Raw genomic sequence first — 25,488 nt, forward strand, 5'->3', positions numbered from 1 at the left:
CTGTATTTCTAGCAGTGTGTTAAGACTCAGCTACAGTTTAGGGAAATTCTTCCCTCATTTCTCACTGGCTGTTTGATGAGTAAAACAGAAAGCTTAACTTCAAGACCTGTGTCATTCTCCATGCATGAATTTGTCACAAACATCTCTATGCCTTGAAAGACTAGACAAATCCAAACTAAAATAAAGATGGCGTCAGCAAAGGATGAAGTTGCTTCCTCTTTCCTTGTCCTTTAAAGCTGATCTGAGGAAGGGGTGCACGAAGCAGAACTAAGCCCTGATTTTCAATTTGTTCTCTGGCTGAAAGGAGACAAAGGTTAAGGCTTTAATGGAGTGCAAACAGGTTCAGCACTGCCTGCTCCACAGATGTCCCCGATGGCGGCATGGATAGAGTCATCTCCCTGTTTTTGGAATTACCCTCGGCAGCTCTGTCAGCTCCTGGTCATTTCCTGGGGTGACGTGGATTAGAATGGAATGGAAATTCGTACTTGACATAGCAGAGGACCCCTTCCCTCCCAGGTGGTGGGACTAGGTAGGCATGGCCAGTTTTCTGCTAGAATAGGAAGCTTTTCTGACCAATCTCAAGGAAGTTCTTAAGAAGGATAAAGAAGTTCTTGCAGCTGTAACAAAACCTCATATAAGGCTGAGCATCCCTAGTCTAAAAATCCTTAAATCTGAAATTCTCCAAAATTCAGGACTCTTTGAGAGCCGGTAGGATGCTCAGTTTTGGATTGTATTTTGGGTTTTTAGATTAGAGATGCTCAACCAGTGAACTCTTATAAATATCCCAAAATCTGAACAGCAGTGTGAAATCTGAACGCTTCTAGTCTTAAGCATTTCCCACAAAAGATAATGTCTTCAGAGGGATGAAAGATGATAACTTCTCTCAGACATAACCTTTACAAGTGGGGACAGTGTTGCCCAAGGGAACCCAGACCTTGACAATAAAAGCCCCCATACTGCTGTGGGGGTGGGGTGGAGCACATGGCAGCCCTCAGGGTCCTCCTTCCCCAGCTAGGCAGGGGCAGGATGGGCAAGAAAGGCTGAGACATCCCTGCAACAGGGTTCTGGAGCGAGGAGCTGCTGCTCAGGCCTATGGGCAGTCGGATTCCCCCCAGGGTTTCTCCCCTCCTCTTCTTGGATAGCTAAGCCCTACGTCGCTGAAGTCAAGTTAGCAAAGTGGCAAGATGAAATTGCTCCCCCACTTGGCTTTTCTCTGTAATGCAGGCAAAACATGCCAACCCTTTGGGACCAGAGAGGGCAAAAAAATGTCACTAGGTTACCACTCATTTTCCACCCTGTCTCTTTCTCTGGCCTTTGCCCTTCTTCTTTGTCAGAGACCTAGGTGGCAGGTAGAACCTCACTTTTTCCTCTATCGATGACTCAGACTCAGTGGAGATTGCCAACCAAACATCCAACCCATTCTTGTACACAATCACCTGTTTTATTTGAAAATATGTCTACACTGCGTTGAGCACCAACAAAATGTGACCAAGAAACCCACAACCCCGCCCCAGCAGGCTCCAAGTCCAGTGTATGATTCGGGCCGGGACTGTTACCTTTCACAGTGAGAGGTGCAGAGAAAGGACAGAGAAGCAACGGGGCCATTACTCCTAACTCCCGTGCAGGAATCTGTCTGATGAAAGGAAAAGCTACTTAAAGTCACTCGGCCCCTTTAACTCACTTCTCTCACCCAGCTGATTCAAGTGTGGAACCTGGTGGGGCAGCTGGATTTGGAGAACCCACTGGATGCACTGTTTAAAATAACATCCACGAATTACTGCCAAAAAAAAAAAAAAAACAGGGGTGGGGAAAGGAGGATGGGTGGGCTGTGCTTCCGACCGATCGTTTACTTTTTCCTGTTTTATGAACTCTTGAGTTTAGAGGATATCAGGATTGCACAACCCCGACTGTGACAGAGCATCTGGTCCACATAAAAACATTCTGTGTAAGAAAAAGAAGCCAGTGTGTCTATGGGAAAAGAAACACTAGGCTGCATTGTGCTGGGATAGACCGGGCCCCTTGCGCTGCTTTATTTTGCTCTTTCCAACATGATCCCAGTGAAAGGCTCAGGATGTAGTAAACACTGAGAACATCTTTTATTTTAAATTGTGTCTTTAAATCCAACTGCTTTTTTCTTTCTGCCTGGGGATCAAGCTGGGTTCTTGGTTTGTAGAACAGTTGACTTTCTAGTACCATGGGGCATCCATCAACTTCCTAGGCATGTGGGGCCGTGATCTCTGTACTCCAAGACAAAAGGGTCAACCTGGTAGATTTGTGTGGCACGGGAGTGAGAAAAGCTGCTGCTTAGCTTTGGCTGCCAACAGTTGGGGGAAGCGGAGCGGGCAGGCAGGAACACATCTTTTGAGTCATTCTGTCATCACGGGGCCCAGAGTTGCTCAGTAACCTTTAGCCAGAATCAAAGTACCTTCCTCAAAGGACAGACTTCCTGTTTGTGACCTAAAATGCATAAAATTTATCTGGATCCCCTAAAAGCAGTTGTTTATCATATATAATCCAAGCTTAGATGTTGCTCATACCCAATCAGGCTTTAAAAACCAGACCAAACTAGACTGGAGTGTGTACATTTCAACAGATTGGCAATTGCAAAACGTCTGGCGGGAGCTCGGGACCAAGGTCTCCATGGATATAAACATTTCCAGATTCCACTGCATTTGAACAAAAACAGAACGAAGACACGAGTGAGATGAGAGCACAGTCACTAACATCGATTGAATGCTATTGTCTTGGTGACAATCAGTTTATAATTTTGTCTCCTTTTCCATGTGCTTTGTGTTTAAATTGTCAACTCTCAAATTTATATTTAAAAATTTCTTCAAAAGGCAGGTGCTCAGAGGAGCCAAGTCGTGTGAATTATCTTTCCTTCTGCTGTATTTGGCAAGTGGGGGAATCGCCATGGATTTTTGAGTGGGTGCATGAGTGGTCCACGGGTCATCTTCTCCCACGAGCTTGGGGACAGGGAGTAGGGGAAGCCACAAACTCTTTTTCCAAACATGTGGGCAGAGGGCATGATCCTCTGACTCTTAGGACCTGTGGAAACAAAGAAAGGGAACTACTGCTTCTTACTGGCATTGTGACAAGCAGCCCCATGAGTCACCGTCTTCCCTGTCCTTTTCTCTAAGTCTTCCTGTTCCGGGACACTCTGCCTTTCCCCCCCACCCCCACCTCAAATGCCTCCTCTGCCCCTGGTCCTCACATTGCCAAAGTTAGATTTCCCGGCACTGACAAACACCTTCTATCTGCAGCTATGTCTCAACTGTGTCCCTTGATTCCCTGGCTGTATATCATCTGTCCTTTCCCTTCCTCTCCATCTTGAGAAAGTGTTTTCCTCTGAACGTGAATTTGAATATTCTGAATCCATGAGGAAGTTTACTAAGAGGAACGTATTCCTTTCTCTCATCCACCCTCGAGGGTGGGGTACCATATATGATGGTCACGTGTGTGGAGCGTGTGGGGCAGGGGTGGAAGGAGAGAGCTGATAAAAGAGATTCGTCCATCACCAGGGAATTCCTCACTGGAATGCAGGGTTGGCTCTGGGACAGGGGTTTTTCCAGAAACTACTCACTTCTGATGGCCAGAGGTAGGGGAATTAGGCATCAAATTAAAACTTCTTCGGGTTTTCTTCTACATTTGGTTAGTTGGAGAATCAAGAAAAGAGATCAGATTTAGTCAGATCTCAGTAGAAGTCAATTTAACAGCTATCTTTGGCATGTATTTATTTATTTATTTATGGGGGGAGACGGGGCACTTTTAAGGCCTAAGTTCTTTTTTTTTTTTGGTTTTTTTCTGGTACCAGGAATTGAACTCATGACCTCGCGCTTGCCAGGCAGGCGCTGCGCCGCTGAGCTAAATCCCCAGTCCCAAGGCCTAAGTTCTTGTGGAAAAACTTTGGATATAGTATTTCTGGAGGCAACAGGCTGTTGATCGTGGACTTTATATAAAAGCTTCTACTAGTTCAAAATTTTGAGTTTGGTTTTTATACAATGGAGTACTACTCAGCCATAAAGCAGGATAAACCTGAGACATTTATAGCTGAATGGATGGACCTTGGGACCATACTCTTAAGTAAAATAAATCAAATACACATGTGTAAATATGGAATTGTCTCTCTGGTGTGAAAAACTGAAAGTGTAAATGAAAACCAAAATGTATAATAGAAATTGTGAAATAGGAAGACATTTTTCAAAAGGAAAAGGAAACTAGAGAGTGGGGGTGGGGAAGGAAGGGAAAAGAAAAAATGAGGAAAGAAGGATAAAATGAAAACAGTTTTGGAAATAAGGAGGGGAAGAGAGATTGAAAGGAGGGGAGGTGAAAGGGGGACAAAGAAGAATTAAGTTATATCATGTACAGGTACAACTTTCCTATGATGAATGTGATCACTATGGATATCTAAATTATACCAATAAACTTATTTTAAAAAAAAACAAAAAAACACAGTTTTGAGTTTGGGGTGTGATTGCCTTCCTTCATGCAACATGTAGGTCTTTTTTCTTCTTTTTTTTTATACTGGGGACTGAACCTAGGGCCTTTGCACTGAGTTACATTCTTAGCCTTTCTTTTATTTTTTAATTTTGTGAGAGGATCTTGCTAAGTTGCCCAGACTGAGCGTGAACTGCCTTCCAGAGTGCTAGGATTACAGTGTGTGCCACCATCCCTGGCTATGGAGGTGGATTTACTTACAAAAATCATTTGGACATGTTCCGCACAAATATAAAGAGGATGCCACAGAGTAAGCCCAAGGCGATTAAGACCCCGAAGACAATTCCAGCCAGGGTCGATGCTGATAAGCCATCTGAATGGGAGGGAATAAAAGCATTGAGACTTAGTTAGGAAACACATACTGCATGTCACCAAAATAACGGCACTGTCTACTGCACATAGCAAATATGTCACATCTGTTGGAATTTAGCTCACCAGTAGAGAAGCACCAGCTAGTTTTTTATTTTATTTTACTTATTTTATTTTTTGCAGTGCTGAGGCATTAGGACAGGGTCTTGTGCATGCTAGGCAAGTGCTTTACCACTGAGCTACCTCCCCCAGCCTGCTTCTATTCAAATGCAGGGAATTCCCTTTTCATAAGGCAAGAGGAGAGAGAGAGAGAGAGAGAGGGAGAGAGAGAGAAGGAGAGAGAGAAAGAAGGAGAGAGAGAAGGGGAGAGGAGGAGACACACAGACATAGAGAGAGGGACAGAGACAGAGACAGATTGAGATTGGAAGAAACCCAAGAAAGAATGTAATTTAGCTCAAAGATTAGGTTCAGAAGATTTTCTTTTCTACCCCCATAGGAATACATTAATACCAAAATCTTGCCTACCTTTATGAACGGCTGTCTGTGTTGATTTAGTCACATTCACTGTGAAGAGATGACACAGAATTATTAGGATTTAATAAATTTAATAATTATTAGGATTTAATAAATTTAATAGTATAACAATAGGTAAAGGGTGAATTTACTCTGAATGGATAATAGTAAAATATATCTGTTATGGTTTGTGTCTGGATGTCCCCCCCAAAGACTTATGCAGTCATGGGTGCAGGCTTCTAGAGTTTATGATTGATCCATGATCCCATGCTGGGATTATGGGTGTGAGTGCTACAACCGCCCTGGGGCAGATAGTTTGTGTACGATATAAGGGAGGGAAAGAGCCTTGCTCCCTGCCCCTCCTCCCTTTTCGCTCTTGTTGCTTTTGCTATCTTCTGCTGCCATGAACAGTTGCCCTCTGCCATGTGCCTCTCTGCCTTTGAGCCAGCCAAGTATGCACTGAAACCTCCACAAACTTCAAGTTAAATAAACCTTTCCTTCCTTCATTTTGGGAATTGGGTATTTTGTCTCAGCAACGAGAAGAGTAACCAAGACAATATGCAAAAAGGATAATTTCTTAAATAAATTGGGTGTAGGTTGGTTAAGCAAGCTCTGACAGGATACTACTGTCTTTGTAACTATTATTAAATTTACAAACACATCTATGGCTTCATAGTATTTTTGTATAGTAAACCAGAGATGTGAAATAAATGTTCAGAAAGTGTCCAAAATTATGGTAGCAAAAGAATTCAGAGCTGGGTAACCGTAGTCCAAGACCAAGATCATGAAAAGCTTACAAATGGTGATGAGATCTGTTTTTCACTTTGAAAGCAATACTTGCTGGGGATATAGCTCAGCGGGTCACAGCCCCTGACCTGCAAGCGGAAGGTTGTGAGTTTGATTCCCAGTACCAAAGAAAAAAAAAAAAAGAAGAAAGAAAGCAATACTCTAGGTAGGAAAGAGGTAGCAGAACTGTGATTCACATCATGCTATGTATTCTCTGCTTTGGTGGTATCGAAATCCAGACTTCACAGGGTGGCAGTATGCTCAGTTAAATCTGAGGAGAGAACACACCCTGGGTGTTGATGCTTTAGGCACTTTAGGATTTCTGTGCAGTTAATAGTTGCCATGTGACTATTCTGCATAGTGAGTTTCTTTTATGTAATTCTACACAGTTCCTAATTTCAAATAGAAATGGTTTTTGTTTCTTCTGCTAACTTCTTAGCAGGCTGAGTCCTTAACACTCAGTAGTGGCTGTTTAGCTAGTTGACAGATAGAGAAAACAAGATGCCTTGATTCAATGAGAAACTGGAGAGAATCTTAGTTCACACTTAAAAATATCCTTAGATATTCAACACCTTTCCTAATTAAAAGCAAAACTGGCTATGTCCTAATTAAAAGCAAAACTGGCTATGAATTTATTTTTGTTTGTTTTTTGTTTGTTTGTTTTCCTTCAGTTTCCGGCTCATAACTCCCTTCCAAGGGAGGCCACTGAAAGTAGAATTTCTTTTCTCCAAAGTGGTCCACAGAAACTCTAAGCTTTCCCTGCCCTTCTTTTGCCAAGGTGGCCATAAAGAAATTCTCTGCCCTCTCCCCTCCCCATCCCAGGCATACGATTGCAGAGGGGCCCTGCCCCATGCCGGGAGGAAGGACTGCTGCACAGAAGCAATTGAAGAATTCTGCCAAGAATTTGAACAGGCAGGCCCTGCTGTCTTCTCCCAGTCAGTATATTTGCATTAAATTACATGCTTCTGTCTCGTCACATTTCGATACAGTTGCCTGTGCAATGAAGGGTTCAGGGAACTTCCCTAAGGCTGGACATAGGAAGGCTCCCGGAGGAGCATGGAAACTATACCTCTTCCTCAGTACCTTGCCCTGTCTGTTTCTTCATTGGTATCAGTGTAATGGTCTTTATAATAAACAGGCAGAGGTGTTGCCCTGAGCTCTTGGAACCACTCTTCAAATTAACTGAACCCAGAGAAGTGGTGTGGGAACCCTGATTTGTAGCTGATTGGTCTGAAGTACAAATAGAACTTCCTGGGGTTCAAAATTGGCCTCTGAAGGTTTGGACGCTGAGTCCTTGGTTATGGGATCCGACACCAGCCTGATACAACAGGAATCCAGCTGGATTAGAGTATACCCAGCTGGTGCCCACCGCAGAATTGCCTACTTGCTTGGTGTTGGGGTGGGGGACTCCTCCTCTGTCTCACATCAGATGTGATTTGTGCTGTGAGGAGGAGAAACAGTCTAAGGTTGAGTTTGGGGTTGGTTTTTCTCAACACACTAGCTGACCATCTTTAAAAAGATGCTTACTTTTTCTAGTGGTTGGGTTTGAAATAAGCTATTCCTCTGTACCACAACTCTCCCTAAGAAAGATGCCTTTTCAAATGGTCCCAGCGTGTGGGCCCCGAATCCAGCTCTCCCTACATTGATCAAATGAACACTTATATGGAGCACAACTGGATGGTAGAACCCCACCACAGAAAGCGGTGGGGAGACTGCTGGGTTTGGGCCTTTGGGCCTTGGGCCCATTGTTGGGCCTTAGAGCAACAGTGTCATTAAATCAACTTTTATAATGTCACTCTTGAGTTGGGCATGGTGGTGCACACCTGTAATCCCAGCACTTGGGAGGCTGAGGCAGCAGGATCGCCGCAAGTTCAAGACCAACCTGGGCTATAAAGTGAGCTCAAGGCCAGCCTGAGCTGCATAGTGAGACCCTGTCTCAAAAAGACAAAAAAGAAAAAAAGAAGTCATTCCTCAAAGCCAATTCTCAGCAGAGCTAGGTCAACCATTTGTTTCTCATGTCTTAACTTGGTGGCTACTGATTCTGGGGTCAAAATACACCACTGTCACTGTCAAAGGCACGGTCAGTTACAAAATGGATTACTGAAAATTAAGTAAGTTTGTAGAAGATCTGTCAGTGACTCAGAGCTTATTAGTCCTGTACTGCACGCTCCCTCCTTATTACACTGTCTGTGATTAAGAGCATGCATCATGTGTGATCATCACACTTGAGCATTTCATGGGGAAAGTGGACATCTGTGGCCCTAAAAAAAAATTACTCTCTTAAACATCAAGTGCTTGGAATGCCTTTTTATTTTTAAGTATTATGAGTTGAACTCTAACCTGAGCAACACTCCTACCCCTTTTTATTTTTTATTTTGAGAGAGGGTCTTGCTAAGTGGCCCAGGCTGACCTTGAATTTAAGATCCTCCTCCCCCAGTCTCCATAGTAACCAAGTAACTGAGGCCCAGCTGTAATAACAATTTAACTCATATGTGAAACATCTTGGCATAGTGAAGCATGAAGTGTGTCCTAAGTCACACTTTTTGTAACATGTGGGGCAGGGAATAAGAATGGAGAGGAATGAGTATTATCCAGGTAACTGAGAATTTTTTTGTTTGAGGGAGTATCATGGGGATTTTTGGTATTATAGAAAAAATACTTAACCTGAAAGAATTTATTTTCTGCTGCTAATTAGCTACTATCTCATGTTAAAAATGAGTCACTCTCTAAAATTTTGAAATGCACTACAATTATCACTTATATTGGTAATTCTTTTCTTGTTGTTGATAGCTTCTCCTCTTGATTCTTTGCTCACTGCAGGTGCTAACTCTAGATCACAAATACAACCCCAAATCCTGGTAAGTATGGTTTAGAATCTTGTCCCATGTATACAAGCACGAACTTACTGTAAGATGGTAAATAGTAGTGTGGAGTCTATTAAGGCTTATGGGGGCTGGGGGTACAGCTCAGTGGCATAGCGCTTGCCTGGCAAGTGCAAGGTCATAAGTTTGATTCCTGGTACCAAAAAAAAAAAAAAGGGCCAGTTGTGGTGGTGCATGCCTGTAATCCCAGCACTCAGGAGGCTGAGGCAGCAGGATCATTGTGAGTTTGAGACCAGTCTGGGCTACAAAGTGAGCTCAAGGCCAGCCTGAACTGCATTGTGAGACCCTGTCTCAAAAAGATAAAAAAAAGACACATATATCAGCCGAGTTTCATGCTATTGGGTATCAACACAAAGTCCTCAATGTAGGGCCAGCCAAAAAACCTCAGTGGCTACTTATCCTTGTAGATAAGTGTAACATTAGCACTAGTTACCAAGAAAGTAGAGAGATTATTTCCAGCATTCCCCCCAAAACTGGATTTGATTTAGCAACTCAAACATCAAACTTGGAACCCACCATATGGTTGAGAATTCACTCTTCATTCCACTTTATTCTTTACTATTATATTTGTTCATGAACTTCGGGAATACATAGATTTTGCAGTCATAGATCAACCCTTGTTGAGATGTCCGGGCTTTTTACCTGATGAGGTGCTGGTCACCATAGGTGAGGTTGTGGTTGTCTGGCTTTTTGGGGGACTGTGGGTTGGGATTCCTGGGGTTGACACATCCTCAACACCAATGCTTGTTGTACGTTCTGCACTTGCTGGCACCTAGCAGAGATGTAAATGAGGCAGAAGAAGAAATGAAGCCACGTGTTTTAAAGGTTACCCTCTGCCCTAACAATTGACTCAAAGTAGCATAATTATACAAATGTGATGGCAACAGTTCAAAGGAGAAACAAGAAAACCAACAACAAGGGGGGACATGGGAAGGAATTGAGGTCACCCTAGAAATGCATTCCAGCATCTGGCATGCTGACTTCCTGGCACTTGCAGAAACACCAGATCAGTGGGCTTTCGTCCCTTCTCTACCTTGAACGTGAAAGCATTGTTCCCCTCTAACATGTCTTTGGCAGATAAATGTATCGCGCTTACTTGGCTCCCTCCATGAGCAGCAGCCAGCCTTGCTGAGCGCTCACCTCCTGACAGCCCTTTGCATGTTTTCTCATTCATGAAGTCGATCCTACTGTTAGTCCCACTGTAGGAACGAGGCTTAGGGAGATCTGATAGTGCGTCCCAGCTCACAGCCATCTGCGACAGAGCAGGACTTGTGGATGGGTCTGGTTTTTTAACGTTTACGGGTTTATTACAGAGGACATTACCAGATGCAGGTGAAGCGATGCATAGCGTGAGGTCACGTGGAAGGGGTGCAGAGCTTCTGTGCCCTCGCTGAGGGCATAAACCAGGAATCCGGGAACTTTCATGAGTTCAGCTACCCTGAAGCTCTCTGAACCCTGTCCTTCCGGGTTTCTATGGAGACGTCATTACATGCGCATGACTGACTAAGTCACTGGCTAATGGTGATGAAGCTAGATTTAACCTTCAGCGCCTCGCCCGCCTCTCCTCTCTCCCTGGAGGTTGGGGTGTGTAGGGAGAAGTCAGGACCTTTCTCTCCAGCTGTGTTTTTCAGAAGGCTGCCAGGTGTTAGTGTCCTCATCAGCACACTAGAAGATATCAAGCACTTTGAAGATTCTAAAGAATTGGTTCTGTCACTCCAAAGTTCATGCCAAGGTAAGATTTAACAAACAAGCTTGTGAGCACATGTGACAAAAGCAAAAAGAAATGGGACCGCATCAAACTTAAAGGCTTGTGTACGTCAAAGGACACAAGCAACAGAACAGAAAGGCAACCTACAGGATCGGAGAAGACATTTGGAATCAGGTATCTGGTATGTGTGTAAAGAACTCCTACAACTGAGCAACAAAAACTCAGATAACTCAATGATGAAGTGGGCAAAGGACTTGAAAATGACATCTCCCTGGGGCTTGGGATTTAGCTCAGTGGTACAGTGCCTGCCTGGCAAGCACAAGGTTGTGAGTTCGATTCCCTGTACCAGAAAAAAACACACACAAAAAAAACACACAGTTGTGAGTTCGATTCCCGATAATGGAAAAATACACACACAAAAAAAAACACACACACACAAAAAAACACACACACACAAAAAAGAAATGACATCTCCCTAAAGAAGACACCCAGCCGGGTGTAGTGGTGTATGCCTGTCATCCCAGCACTCAGGGGGCTGAGGCAGGAGGATCTCTGTGTGTTTGAGGCCAGCCAGGGCTACAAAAGTGAGTTCAAGGCCCACCGGAACTGCATAGTAGAAACCCATCTCAAAAAGATAAAAAAAAAAAAAAAAAGAAGAAAAAGACACACAAATGGCCAATCAGCGTGTGACAGGACACTCAGGGTCACTAACCAGAGAAATGCAAATCAGAACCACAGGAGCTAATGCCCCGCCTCTAGTACAATGGCTACTATCAAAATACCCCAGGAAACATCAATTACTGCAGAAGGACACTGGAATCCTTGTACACTGCTCATGGGAATGTAAAATGGTGTAGCTGCTATGGACAGAATGACAGCTCTTCAAAATAATAAAAATAAAACTGTATTATGATCAGGCAATCCCACTTTCGGATGAAAACCCCACACGAATAATTGCCACGAGGTGGAAGAAGACACCCAAATGGGCTTGGATGGCTGCATGGGTAAATAAAAGGTGGTGCCCACATCCGGTGGAACAGGATCCAGCCTCAAGGAGGAGGGGACGCCGGACACAGGCAACAGCACGCGGACCTTGAGGCCATTAGGCTGCGTGAAACAAGCCAATCGCAAAAGGACGAATTCTGTAAGATTCCACTGGTAAGGTAAAGTAGAAGGGCAGTTACCAAGCCAATGGAAAAGAAGAACAAGGGGCCATTATTTAATATGTGCAAAATTTCAATTTTACAAGGTCTAAAAATTCCAAAGATCAGTTTAACAATGTGAATATACTTTACTGAAATGTGTACTTATAAACTGTTACAATGGTAAGTTTTATTTCTGTGATTTTTGCCACATAAAAAATATGCCACTGAGTATTTTCTATGGGCCTGGGGTCGTTTCAAGCCCTTGGAATATGAGTAATAACCTCCTGAAGCTTACAGACGGAGCTGGGTGGGAGGGTATGAAAATACAGCATGTATGATGTCTTCAATTCTTCTGGAAAAATACTCAGAAGGGCAATAGCTGGGTCATATGGTGTAGTTGCTCAGATTACCAGATATGGGCATACAAAACTGATCCAACAATACAAACATTTAACTGTTCCTTTCAATGAACAAATAGAAATTAGCAGTACAATTAGCTACCTTGTGTGTATGTATGTATATATATATTTTTTTTTTTTTCCCTTCTTTCTTTCTTTTCTCCTTTCCCCCTTCCCAGTTGTTCTTTCCTTTTGAGCAGTTTCTTTCCCTTTCACAGTATCTGTTGTATCTTTTGGATCTTATTTACTCTTTCAGCTTCTTACACCAGGGAGACAATATGATGTTTACACATGCGAGTCTGATTTATTTCACTTATGAGTACGGTCTCTAGTTGCATCCATTCACCTATAAAAGCCTGGAGTTTATCTTTCTTTATAGCTGAGTAGTACTCCATTGTATAAACATACCACATCTTTTTATTCATTCTTCAGTTGATGGGCATTTTGGTTGTTTTCAAGATTTAGCTATGACAAATTGTGCTGCTATACACATGAGTACACACAAAAAAGAAGAAAATACAGCATGTAAACAAATACAGAGGTAATGTTTTATTTTGTTTTGTTTTGCAGTAGTGAGGACTGAACTCAGGTACAGGAGATTGAACCAAAGGATGCTCTACTCATGAGCTACATCCACAGCCCTTTCTGTTTTATATTTTGAGGTATAGTCTCATCAAGTTGCCCATGATGGCCTTGAACTTGCAATCCTCCTGCCTCAGCCTCCTAAGTTGCTGGAATTATAGGCATATACCACTGGACCCAGCTCAGAAAGTAATTTTTAAATGTGGTGAAGAAAATAACTACACTGGACAAACTTTTTCACAAAAGGCAACAAAGGTAGATATTTTCAGCTCTGCAGGCTGTAGCTAATTCAATTCTGCTCTTACAGTACAAATGCTACCACATACTTTCCCACCAAATCTCCATTGCTGGGTTCCAGGAAAAGTTTATAAAAATAATTGGGTGGTTTGTAGACCCCAGGGCTGAAGAATAACTCCTGAGATTGGGGACGGGATTATTTCAATTAAATCTCTTTGAGATAACATTGATTTTGACAATCGTGAAAGTCAGCCAAGGGAGTGTGAGGAGAGTTCTGGGTAGAGAAAAAGGAAACATAAGACGGATCAAGCTTGGTGTGTTAAGGGTAGAAAGGCCCACAGGGCTGAAGTAGATAAAGCAATGCAGAGAGAAGTGCAGAAGGCAAGCAGGAGCCTGTGTTCATTACCAAGGAATTATGAATCTCCAAAGGACCAAGGGTGTGGCTCACCTCCCTCCTCCCTCCTTGCACCTGGGCATCCATTTTTCACCTATTAAGTAATAGTTCCTAGCCTATAGCAGCCACTTAAGTCATACATCAGTAACAATTCACTGGGTGAGGAAACGTGTCTGGTTTAGGTTCCACATGGTTTTTATGAGTGTGGTCCATGACTGATACCACTCTAATCAAAATACATATAGAACTTAGAGCAACCACATCATCATAACATGAAGAGACTTTTTATTGTATTAAAACCCATGCCGCAGATTAGAAATTTAAAGACCCGGTTCCTTACTAGTTTGAGAAGTCCTGCTCTTTGATTCTGGCATCATCTAAGATCGTCCTGCTCACCAGATGAAATCAGGAAACCGCTTTTGTTATGAGCCACGCAACTGTTCCTTTGCATGGTGGCTCATGCTGGTTTTACAATATGAACATAATATACCTTCCATGCTTATGTGTGATCGCAAGTCTTTGGAGTAAATAATCCTTCTCTTGCCGGGATACTCACCTGAGTCGTCAGGCTAGGAGACGGCTGAGGCGCTTGAGAACCACTCGTGGTTGGTATGTGGTCCTCTTTACCTGGGTTCACCGTGCCAATCTCTACACTCGGAGTTGTGGTGTGATCTTCTAGCCCAGCAATGATAGCTAAAGAAAAAAGACGAGTCGAGGCTTAGGGTGGAAACTGTGTGGGCAGGTTTAACTGGACAGCTACAATCAGATTGTTTTCCTAGCCACTGTTTGGGGGGATTCTATTTAGTATTTTCTGGCTTACTACAGCACCAGAAAGCAAGTGATTGTCCTTGCAACACCTGGCACAAATCAGGGCCGGGTTGTCCTCTCTGCACGGCACAGGAAAATGGAAACACAAACAGTGCAGCTGCCAGCCCAGCCCTCCCAGGACCCCAGACACGGTCTGCAAGGGGTGCCCACACCTTGGCTGGTCAAGAGAGAACCTGATTCCTCCTGGAGCTGTTTCATAGGATGAATGAATGCATTCAGGTTGATAGCATTTAGGCCTCAAGAACTTCTTGGAAAATTCTTGGCCTCTAGAAATCCAGCCCGATTCTAGGCTGCATGAAAACCTACTAAATCATAAGGTCCCAAAGTAGAGTTTCTATTATTTTAAAACCAAGGCTCTGGGTTCACTTTAAAAAAAATAACTACATAAAGCTTTTTCTCCACTTAATGTTGAGACTGCTCCCTCTCGGATGTTTAGAACCAGTGGCTCTGACTACAGACCACACAGATGCAGTTTGGCTTGTTATTTCACAGCTGAGATTACTGTTATTAAGGGTTCAGAAATATATGCAAGAAATAAGTCCAAGATACCCATTAGAATTCTCTTTCTGAGAACTACATGAGATGTCACTACCCCTAGCTCTGGCTTTTCTGCACTAAAACTTAGGTGAGTGATTGGGTGATGCCAATGAGAGAGGTTTCCGGTGGAGCAAGGGACTGGTGGCAAGGGATATCAGTGTGAACTCCATCATGGGAGAGTGGTAGTTTTAAATGTGTTCCTCCAGATTTCATGTGTTGAAAATCTAAACTGCAAATTCCTGTGTGGAAGGTATTTGAAGGTGGGGACTTGGGGAAGTTCTTAGGATTAGATGAAGTCATCGGGGTGGGGCCCCATGATGGGACTGACTAAGTGGCTTAGTAAGAAGAGGAAGGGAGATTTGAACTGAGACATTTGCTGGGTCTTGCCATGTGATGTCCTCTGCCATGTTGGGACACAGCCAGATGGCCTTCAGCGGATATGGTGCCATGGTCCTGGACTTCCTGGCCTCCAGAACCATAAGCCAAATAGACATCAATGTATAAATGTCCCAGTCTTCAGTATCTGGTTACAGGAACAGAAAATTGACTAAGACAAGGAGAGAGCAAAGAACCAGTGTCATTTCCCACCTGCAGTGACCCAAACTACTCATGACTGTGCCCAGCCTCATCTCCTACTTTACCAGATAATCCTTTACCAGATAATAACGCATGAGTTAGCATTCTGACTCACTGGCCGTGGGTTTCTTTTGCAGACCCAAATGGCTCTGGAAATTCCATGACTACATACAGTTGCAAAATAAATAGGCATCTGCATCCCAGGAGCAGGAGGGAGGGGTGCTTGGAGACCTCTTTGGGTAATTAAAGAGCAGATGCGTCTGTATCTAAGCAGCGCTCAATTAGCAATCCAGCCTTTGCCTGAGATGCCTTATTTTCCCTCTGCTTAGACAGCTCAGCCAGAGGCACCGCTAATAAATATTTGATCATAACTTTTCTGCTGATGCCTGGAGGGACGAGGCCTCCAGAGGAAGCTTGCTTGTTTCATGAGCTTCCCTTAGCATCTGGAATCCTTATCCAGTAGCTGGATCAATAGCTTTGGGTAAGCATATGCATTCCTTTTTTTTTTTTAATCTTGGGAAGGCTTGAAATGAGACTCACTCAGTGCATGCAAATGGCTTGCCCGCCCTTCTGGTCAACTGTTGTCGTGGGGGAAGGGCAGAGAACGGTCACACAAGGATTTATGACCCTGTGGAGTAGGCATATGTTTAGTGTATTTATTGAGCTCAAGGGAAAATATCTTTTAGCCAGGCAAGTAATCTTTATGAAAAAAACTGAACACCTTATTTTCTTTTCCTCCTCCCTGGTTTCAACTCAGTTAACAAATCACCAATTTAAAAAAAGAACGTTTTCTAGAGTCATTCAGCAAAAACACTTCCTAGGAGGCATCTCTAACTTGAAACAATTCCTTGTTTAAAAAAAAAAAAAGTTCTGAATGAAGTGGGTTTGAATTCTTTCATAGAAAGCTCAGTTCATTGAAAGTGTAATGTGATAAAAATCCCTTCTTGTTCTTTTCTACTCTTGGCCCATAGAGCCAAGTCCTGAAATCGCTCTGAATAGACAAAGGGTGTTTTATGAATGACAGTCAGGATTAAGATGCACGTCTTTTGTCCCGCTTCTCTGCCTTTCTTTCGCTCCATGGGAAAGTTGATCTTTAACAAGAGATCCTCAATTGTCCATCTTACTATTTTGGCCAAGCGTTTCGTGAAGAGCTCCTAGAAGGTCAGCTGTTTAGTCTCCAGTCAGCGTTTGAGCCTCTTTTCCCTTGACTCATGAAATGCAAAGCACATAGAGCTATCTTCAAGCTGACGTGTCCTAAGATACACACACAAGCATGCACAAATACAGGGATGCATGTACGTGTGTGCAAGCACACACACACACACACACACACACACACACACACTACTTATTCAACTGCTAAATGAAGACCCACAATTATGGACACCCCAGGAGTTCTGAAGCCCTGAATTCTGGCTCACCCAGGCTCCACCTTGGCCTCCTTCAGCATGGGGGTTTGAATGGATGGAAGTTTCCACATTTATCAGAAACCTATTTTCCTTTTCTTTGAAACATTTTGTGATTATTCTATAAAAAGCGAGGCTAGAATTTATACTACCTAGTGGATAATTTGACAAATGAATTTCACCTTAAGGGTCTTAATTTGAAAAATAAAGAACTTCAGCAATATTTATTTGTATGAAAGAGCTAAATAGGAATGATTTTTATCTTCACATTAAAGTCTAATGTCTCTAAAGAAATTATTCACATTTACACACATTTATTGGATGATGTTTTTGGTAATATTTTAGAATTTAAGATCCAATGTTATACCAGGGTATTATTATAGTTATGAAATATTGGCCTCAAATTCTCAATAAAAATTTTTTGAAGATGTGTTTAATCCTTGATTTTTATTTTTTATTTTTGGAGACAGGGTCTTACTACGCAGTTCAGGCTGGCCTGGACGCACTCTGTAGCCCAGGCTGGCGTGTACTCATAGCGATCCTTCTGCCTCAGCCTCTTGAGTGCTGGGATTACAGGCATGCACCACCACACTCAGCTAATCCTTTGGTTTTATTTGGATTGCTTAGATTAGTGGTGGAGAGTGTTTCAATCTGGCTATTAGGAATGTCTGCCTTTGTGACCATTTTTCTCTTGTGATAGTCCATCTTCTTTGTAGTTTGCTAGCTGTTTTCATAGCTTAAGAATACCTTCTTTGGATCTGATGCTGAGGTTGTGTTTTTGCCTGTTGACATGTGCATCTGTTTCACAGAGAGCATGCTCTGTCGGTAATAAAATATATTGTTTATTTTCTATCCTTGATGCTACGTTCAAGCCACCTTTTTTCCAGATTGTGTAAACATTCGCCCATGTTTTCCTTGTGGTTTTTTGTTCTTACATTTAATATTTCTATTTGTCTTGTGTTTGTGTTACAATCCTATGTAAAATAGGACTACATGGGCATGCTCCATTGAAGGTCTCAGTAGAGGACAACCAGGGCCCTGTAAGTTTATAATGGAGCTGAAACCCTTATCAACCGGTGATACCGGAGCTATCATAAAGTCAGAGTGCCACACATTCCTCACATGCTTGTGGTGAGGCTGGCGTATGCAAACCTATGCACTGCCCGCCAGATCAAAGTACAGCCATACAATTATTTGAAGTATATAACACTTTGTGATAATAAACGACTGTGTTACTGGTTTATGTATTTACTACACTCTGTATCATTATTTTATAGCATACTCCTACTTAGTTAAAAAAAAAAAAAGCCTTCTGTAAGAAATGTGCCCTGTTACACCAGCAGCAGCAGCCTCACACGTCTGGTGCCCACTGTGCCTCTTGATTGCATCAAGCTGAGTGTGGTAGTGCACGCCTCTAATCCTAGCACTCAGGAGGCTGAGGCAGGAGGATCGAAAGTTTATGTTCAGCTTGCGCTATTTAGTGAGACCCTGTCTCAATAAGAAGGGCTAGGGATGCAGCTCACTGCAAAGGCCCTGGGTTTGAGCCCCAGTACCGGAGAAAAAAGAGAGATGGTGTCTAGGGGTGACCCTGTACCACCTAGCTTTGCGGGAAGTACACCTGCGAAATTCCAAATCGCCTGACAATGTGTTTATCGGAGCAAGTCCCTGTTGTCCAGCGGTACATGGCTGTCATTTGATATTTGAGGCCCTGCCCAAGTTTAATATTCTCCGAGGCAATCCTCTTTTCTCCACTGCTTCAAAACACTGTGACAATCTTCCACAGACTAGGTCACCGTTGTAGGACAGGCTTCTCAGCACAAGGCTCAGCTCCGTTAGCCGTGCCCCTTGCACATGCACCTCAATCCCTGAGTCTGTGTTCTCCCTCGAGCCAACCCCCCCTTCCTCCTCCTCCCATCAGCTGCCTGCTGCGGGTCAAGTCAGTGTGAGGACTCAGCAAGAACTGAACAGCACCGAGTGAGGAGGAGGAGCAGCCGGGTCTTCCCGAGTCCTGGCTCTGCAGTATTTAAGTTCAAATTCGCACAGAAGGTGTAACTCCCAGGCTCTCTCCCACACGTTTGGTGGCCAACGTAGGGTTTACACCGTACCATCTGGCCGACTTTCTTACACAAACAGCCCTGTGGGTGGATTGTATGGCGTTGTCATCCCCACTTAACAGACAAGGAGACTGAGGTCAACAGAGACTCTCTTCTCTGGATCAACCTTGGTCAGGCTTCTCTAGCCCGCTTCTCCATACGCTCCTGTGTCTATCCCTGTGGCGGGGAGCCTTGGCAGGAGCCCTGCAGAGTGAGTTGAGGGACAGCCCCCTTCCCCTCACTCCTCCCTCAACCCCCCGCGTCTGAGCAAGTTCTGCGTCCTGCCTGCTACCCAGGCCCTCGCAAACTTTGGAAGACTCCTTAGGCTACTTTAGCGGCAGCCCCCCACTGGGGGCCTCCGTATAGTCACTTCCCACCCACTGACCCACTCACCCCCTTTTCTGCTCCTTGGTTTGTCGCTGTGCTCAGAATTGAATCTGATCCTTCCTGTATCATGATGCCCCTTGTTACCAAAGCCTTTGAAAAGTTCCCCTTGCTGTTTCAATATGCATCTCACCTCTCTCCGTCCCTTCCTCCCTCCTTCCCTCCCTCCCTCCTTCCCTCCCTCAGTGGTACTAGGGACTGAACTCAGGGCCTTCACACTGAACTACATACCCAGCCCTTTCTTATTTTTATTTTGAGATAGAGTCTTGCTAAGTCATCCAGGCTGGGCTTGAACTTTCAGTCCTCCTGCCTCAGCCTCCCATAGTACTGAGATTACGGGCGTGCCCTATGGTGCCGCACAGAAAAATGTTCTCTTTACCAAGGTCGTAAGTGAAATGACGTGCCACGTCCACCTTGGTCACCTCATAGGCAGCCAGGTGCTCTGACTGTGGACCACGGGCTCCATGACCCAGGGCCAAGAGGTCCTCTGCTCCTCTGACTTGTGCTCTTCTGGCAGTTTTGGGCCAAAAAGCCTGGGGCTGCCGCCCTGGGCTCTAACAGCCTTCCTCTTCCTCATCCTCCATAGATGATATTCCTACTTGTCAGAAGAGGCAGCTTCCTTCAGCAGCTCACACCTCCCAGGAAATCCCACCTTGCTAGCATCTTCCAGTCCCTTTTAGTGATCACTGACTCGACTTCCTCAAATGGATCCCCTTCTAGGAAGACTCTGGAAGAATTCAAACTGTCTGAAGTGGCGGATGAGAAGGAGGAGTGATTTGCCACAGAGAATGTCCTTGTCCAGTGGCAGCTGTCCTCTTGGCCCAGCAAGGGAAGTCAGTAGCCAAGATCAAGCCTGGAGCCCTGGCACTGGGGGTGCTGCTCCTTGATGTGCAAGGCCCTGGGTTCCACCCCCAGCAGAGCAAGCAAGAAAAACACCAGAGTCCGAGTCCACCTCTTTGCCTCCAACACCCAGCGCTTGAGTGTATTTTCCAAACGTTTAGTGAGCACCTGCTACGTGCTAGGAGACATCCTGAGCACTGCAGACCCAAGCAGCAGGGCAACCTCTGTTCTCAGGAACTTGAGATCTGTGGGCTGGGGTGCGGCTCACCGTAAGCAAAGGAAAACATTAACATGGAGCTCTGTTGTCCCCGTGGGGTCTCTGCTCCCTGTCCCCTTCCACTCTCACAGCCCCGAGGTCTTAGCACCTCCCACAACCTGGGTTCACTCAGTGTCTGTCCTGCAGAATGGTCCCACAGGACTGCCAGCTCAAAAAGCGCCATGTATCTCACACAGCAGGCTCTGGGTAAGTTGATGAATGGGGCAAAGAGCTAGTGCTCACCAGCCCCAAAGCTCAGAAGGCGCCCAGGCCGCTGCACTGGGTAAACAGTGGGTGATGGGTGTGGTGAGTCTGGAGGTTGTAGAGGGCCAGTTGCTAGAGCTATACAAGCAAGGGGCTTTGGGCCGGGGATATAGCTCAGTGGCATAAGCAGCTGCCTGGCAAGCGCAAGGTCCTGAGTTCAATTCCTAGTACCAAAAAAAGGAAAGGGTTTTGACTTCATTGAACAGGAACGGAAGTCAGAGATGCTGGGTAGGGGAGGAACTTCATCTGAGTCCCTCAGAGTAAGGGCACGCTGAGTATCATGTGGAGGAAGTCAGCAGGGTCAGACCGAAATAATGAGACCTCGTAGACTCTTTGTGCCGCCCAGGTGAGAGTAGGTGGTGCTTGTGGCAGCAGGGAGGGAAAGAACCTGGCAGGTGACAGCTGGGAAGCACTCTTTGGATTCTTAGGAGCCCGTTCTACTGTGTACTGTACACACAGTAGAGCACGCTTTTAAGAAGAATTTTTTGCCAAAGAATTCTGGGAAGAATTCTTCTTTGAATTCTTGCCTCCCCTCTTTCAGTCTGAGCCATGATCTTCTCTATGTTCAGATCAGGAGATTCTTGAGAGTTGTCTAGGCACCCCTGTAATCTCAGCCCTCTGGGAGGCTGAGGCAAGAGGATTGCAGGTTCAAGCCCAGCATGGGTAACTTAGTGACTAAGTGAGACCTTGTCTCAAAAAAAAAAAAAAAAATGCTTTGCAATGTAACTCAGTGGGTTCAATGCTCAGTACTGGAAAAACAAAGTCCTCTAGCTAAAGTTTAGATCAACAGCTCCTGGCCTCTGATCACCTCCATGTTGGGGAGAAGTTCCTTCCATTCTGATTTCCGCTGACTGGCAGCTGTAGAATTGGACAACTCCAGAAGCAGTTTCTAAAGCATTTTATATGGAAATAGGAAAGTTAATTTTAAAAATAAAAACGTCCCAAGCTCAGCCGCCCTCAGGGTCCTCACGGGAAACCTGCTGCACATGGACCAGGCTTTTATGCTGTTCGGTTCTCTGGTGTCACAGGCTGCTCTGGTGTCCGCATGCACACAAGCAGGCTTTTGAAGCAGGTGACTAAAAGGGCTTGGAACAGTTTCTGTGGCCGCTGAGAAAAGTCAAGTGATTTTTGTTAAAATGATACCCTAGGAAGTTCTGGTTCCTCCCTACAGGAGAAACTGCAGGAAAATGACTCCCTATGACCTGTGAGAGAAAGTCGTGCTTGGAAAGAGACGTCAGTATTAGGAAAATAAAAACACCTATTGCAGTCCCTTTGCCCAGACTTAAGCTTTTGCATCTTCTTTTTCCATCATGGCTTAAAAGTGGGTCCAGAACCCTGAAAATAAACATCTCGAGGTGTAGAATGGCTCCACTCACCAAAATTTTTAGTGTCCCGCGAACTGGCTAACCACTGTGGCCTCGGAGGGACTCAAGTTTCTGTATAGCCTCTCATCTGAGTTCAAATGTGTCCCCAGCTTGGCTGTTTGCCGGTGCTCCTCTTAGTTACCAAGCGGTGGGTTTTGCAATCAGGTGGAAAGTGTCAGAATTTTACCTCTATTTCCCTTCTTCAGACCCCACCGCTGAGGCTAACCCAGCTTCAGATCTTGTCCTGAGCCTTTCTTTGGACTGTTGATGCTGTCACGAACTTTTGAAGCCTCAAAGCTCTGCACACAGAAAGCCATCCCCCAGTCCAAAGGTGTGCACCCTCAACCGGGGAGTCGCTGGGTGTGGGTGGTCTGCGTGATCACTGATGTGGCCAAGGTTTTGCTTTTTCCCACAGCCCTGCCACGCATTCTGGTAAACTGCTTCCTGGATCAAATGTTTGGAAAAACCTGAGCTGTTCTTCATGGATCCAGGCAGCTTCTAAGAAGGCTTGGCCCTGCCACCGTGAGCACCGCTGAAATGCACTCAGAGTTCCCCTCCAGGTGTGCATAGTGCCACCTAGAGCCCACACTGTTCCTGACTGCCAGTGTCTGGGGCCTTGGTACATAGGTAGCAGACATTTGTTGAGTGACTGTGCAAATACATTTAGAGCCAACTAGAGAATTTCCCCGGAATTATTCTTTGGATTAGAACTTTCCCGCCACTGCCCACTGGCCTGGCTTCCTCCCAGAGCAGGCAAATGTCTTCCCCTAATGAAACTGATGGCACGGAGGAATCATTCACCTGTGAGCATGAACTCTGCTGCCCTGCTGTTGGATTTCTAGTGAGCAGCAATGTGCCCACTGGCTGTGACGGGTCCCGTCAACCCGCGCAGGCTGAGTCCCACAAAGCGATGGGACTTCACGACACACTGCGGACATCTGGAATGTGTGCCTGGTCCGTAACATTTAAGGAAAGCCCATCAAAGCTGAGATCAGACAAATGTGACTGGCTCTTCTGGGGAAATTTGACACATTAAGGTCCAGAGCAATATCCCCGCAGTTGCGGGGGGCAGTTACGCCCAGCGCCCTATAGTTTTCCCTGGCTCTGGGTGGGATGGCGCCTGAGTCACCTTCCAAGTTACAGACAGCATTTAGAAAGCTTCTGCAGCTGCACATGGGCAATAAAAGATGACAAGTGGGGGCAGAGAGGGTAGCTCAGGGGTGGCGGGTGTGCTGAGCATCACAGGTCCTGGGCTTGATCCCCAGCACCAATAAAAAAAGAAGAAAGGAAAAAGGGAGCCAGTGACTATTCATGACTCCATTACATTTCAATCCCAAGAAGTCACAGGAAGTCACCGGGCAGGTAGAAAAGGCAGGACGAATTCCATAAGACATAATATCAGGCCTCCCTACCCATCCTTTCTCTCCGCTTTGCAGGGGAAGGAATTTATGTCTCCTGTGCACCCTTCACAAATTTAGCATTTCTTCCCCACAACAGCCCCCTGGCGGAGCTTTTAGTAATGGCCACTTGTCAATTAGTTTGTGGGAGAATATGCAACACATGGTACCCTATTCTGGCCTAATGGAGCTTGCAATTCACCATGGTCCTCATTTTTCGGATGAGGATGCTGAGGGTTAGAGGCAAAATGCCCAAGCGGCAAGCAAGTGGCAAAACAACAATCAGCATCTATCTGGCCCCAAAGCCTTATGTGTGTTGCTTACTCTTCCCTGGCTTCCACTCACAGGCTTCTGTGCTCCTTCTGGTAGACCAAGGCTGCTCTGTGGCATCTGCAGAAGCCTGAGGTTAGGCGACTGAAGGCATCTGCAAGTTCGTCTTCTAGCGCCATACATGCCCCTCCTAACCTACCCATCCAGGTAGATTCCTGTCCTTTAAAGCCCTCTCAAGGAGCTGGAAGAAAGCATCTCAGCTGAGGCAGCATGGGACACGGTGACAACTTTGCTCTTTATTGCTTTTTTCTCCCCACCAGAGCCTGTAGTTTCCTTTGGGCACCACGCCCTTGTGCTATAACCAGCCACAGGCATGCTCTCCGCTGGCTGGCAGGATAAACAGATGGATGAGGATATTTATACTCTCAGGGCCCACGGAAGTGAATCAACTTACTCTCACCCCAGCATAAGCGTTGCTGGTCTTCCTCGAGGCTGTTGATTGATTACTCAACTAGGCAAAATGCTGAGCTCTTGGCTGAGAGTGGCTCGTTCTCCAAAAAAGAGGAAATGAGTTCACAGTTTTGCGAACTGGAATCACGCCTCTCTGGAGCTCCACGGTGGCCAGACTGGTGTATGAAAACCCACTTTCTTCTGGGGAGGACTGGCAGAAACCTGTCTGAGGGTCACCATCCTAGAACACAGCCTTGCTGGGGTGGTGGGGGCATTGGGAAGCACTTACTGTCTGCCCAGAAACTATGAGAATCTGAGCTTCTGGTCCCCTCAGCGGCCAACTGAGCAGGCTCTGATTTTGCAAGCTTGAAGAAGCCCTTTGGATCTGACCTCGCCATCTACCTGGCAGCGCAGACGGCCCAGCTGTGAGCCCAGGAGGACGAGGCCTGCAGGAATGTGCAGAATGTGGCTGTTTGTCCACTCGCTGCCCTCGGCCTTGATCCTAAGCCTGCTTTGGGAACTTTAAGTACGCCTTGGTAGATTCTTAAAAACAGCTGTCACTGGCCAAGAGGATTTCTCCTGACTGCTCCTTGCTTTCTTTCTTCAGATATGCGGGAAAGATTCAGGCAGCAAACTTCACCCCCGGGACTCACCTCCAATGCTCTGTTAGTGTATCCAACCTCCTGCCTAATCGTAAGACACAGCCACCTGGATGGCTCGCGGCTAACCCCAAACTCGCTGTACCTAATACAGCACATAAACGCCTACCTACCTGGTACAGAACATCTGCCTTCTTGTTCTTCCTCCCCAAAGGCTTGGATGATGCTCTCCTCCCTAGCCTTCCTGCCAATGCTGACTATGCCCTTATTAGCTGTTTTGTTTTGTTTGTTTTTGTGGTGCTCTGCATGGAACCTAGGGCTTCTGTGCTCTGCCTCTGAGCAATGTCCCCGGTCTCCTTGTGATCTTTTAAGTGCTCTCTTCTCGAAGGGGCAAGAGATTTACAAATAATGAAAATAAAGTGATGAGAACAATCAAAGGAATCTTTATTAAAGACCCCACCTTTCATGATTTCAAAACTTACTGCAGTGCTACACTAATCAAGACTATGTATAGTTAGGTGTAGTGGTGCAGGCCTGTAGTCGCAGCTACTTGGGAGGCTGAGGCAGGAGAATCACAAATTTGAGCCTAGCTGGGGAAACTTAGCCAGATTCTGTCTCAAAATGAAAAGACAAAGAAATGTCTGGGGCTGGGCTGAGGATTTAGCTCAGTGGCACAGCGCCTGCCTGGCAAGTGTGAGGTCGTGAGTTTGATTCCCAGTACCAGAAAAAAAAAAAAAGAAATGTCTGGGGCTATTGTTCAGTTCAAAGGGTCC

The 25,488-nt window shown here is 45.2% G+C and overlaps 1 protein-coding gene across 1 annotated transcript in view; it reads right to left on the minus strand.

The window, feature by feature from the left end:
- Nucleotides 1-1,419: 1,419 nt before the first annotated feature.
- Nucleotides 1,420-25,488, minus strand: part of Pdpn (podoplanin) — a 31,562-nt gene continuing 7,493 nt past the window's right edge. Inside the window, exons 2-6 of the mRNA XM_005409891.2 lie at nucleotides 14,008-14,144; nucleotides 9,630-9,759; nucleotides 5,332-5,370; nucleotides 4,699-4,810; nucleotides 1,420-3,048 (exon numbers count right to left, since the gene is read on the minus strand). Coding sequence (XP_005409948.1) covers nucleotides 4,704-4,810; nucleotides 5,332-5,370; nucleotides 9,630-9,759; nucleotides 14,008-14,144 — 413 coding nt within the window. The 3' untranslated portion in view covers nucleotides 1,420-3,048; nucleotides 4,699-4,703. The remainder of the gene's footprint in view (nucleotides 3,049-4,698; nucleotides 4,811-5,331; nucleotides 5,371-9,629; nucleotides 9,760-14,007; nucleotides 14,145-25,488) is intronic.

The sequence above is a fragment of the Chinchilla lanigera genome, unplaced genomic scaffold (genome assembly GCF_000276665.1).
Source record: "Chinchilla lanigera isolate Chin_1 unplaced genomic scaffold, ChiLan1.0 scaffold00126, whole genome shotgun sequence".
NCBI lineage: Eukaryota > Metazoa > Chordata > Mammalia > Rodentia > Chinchillidae > Chinchilla > Chinchilla lanigera.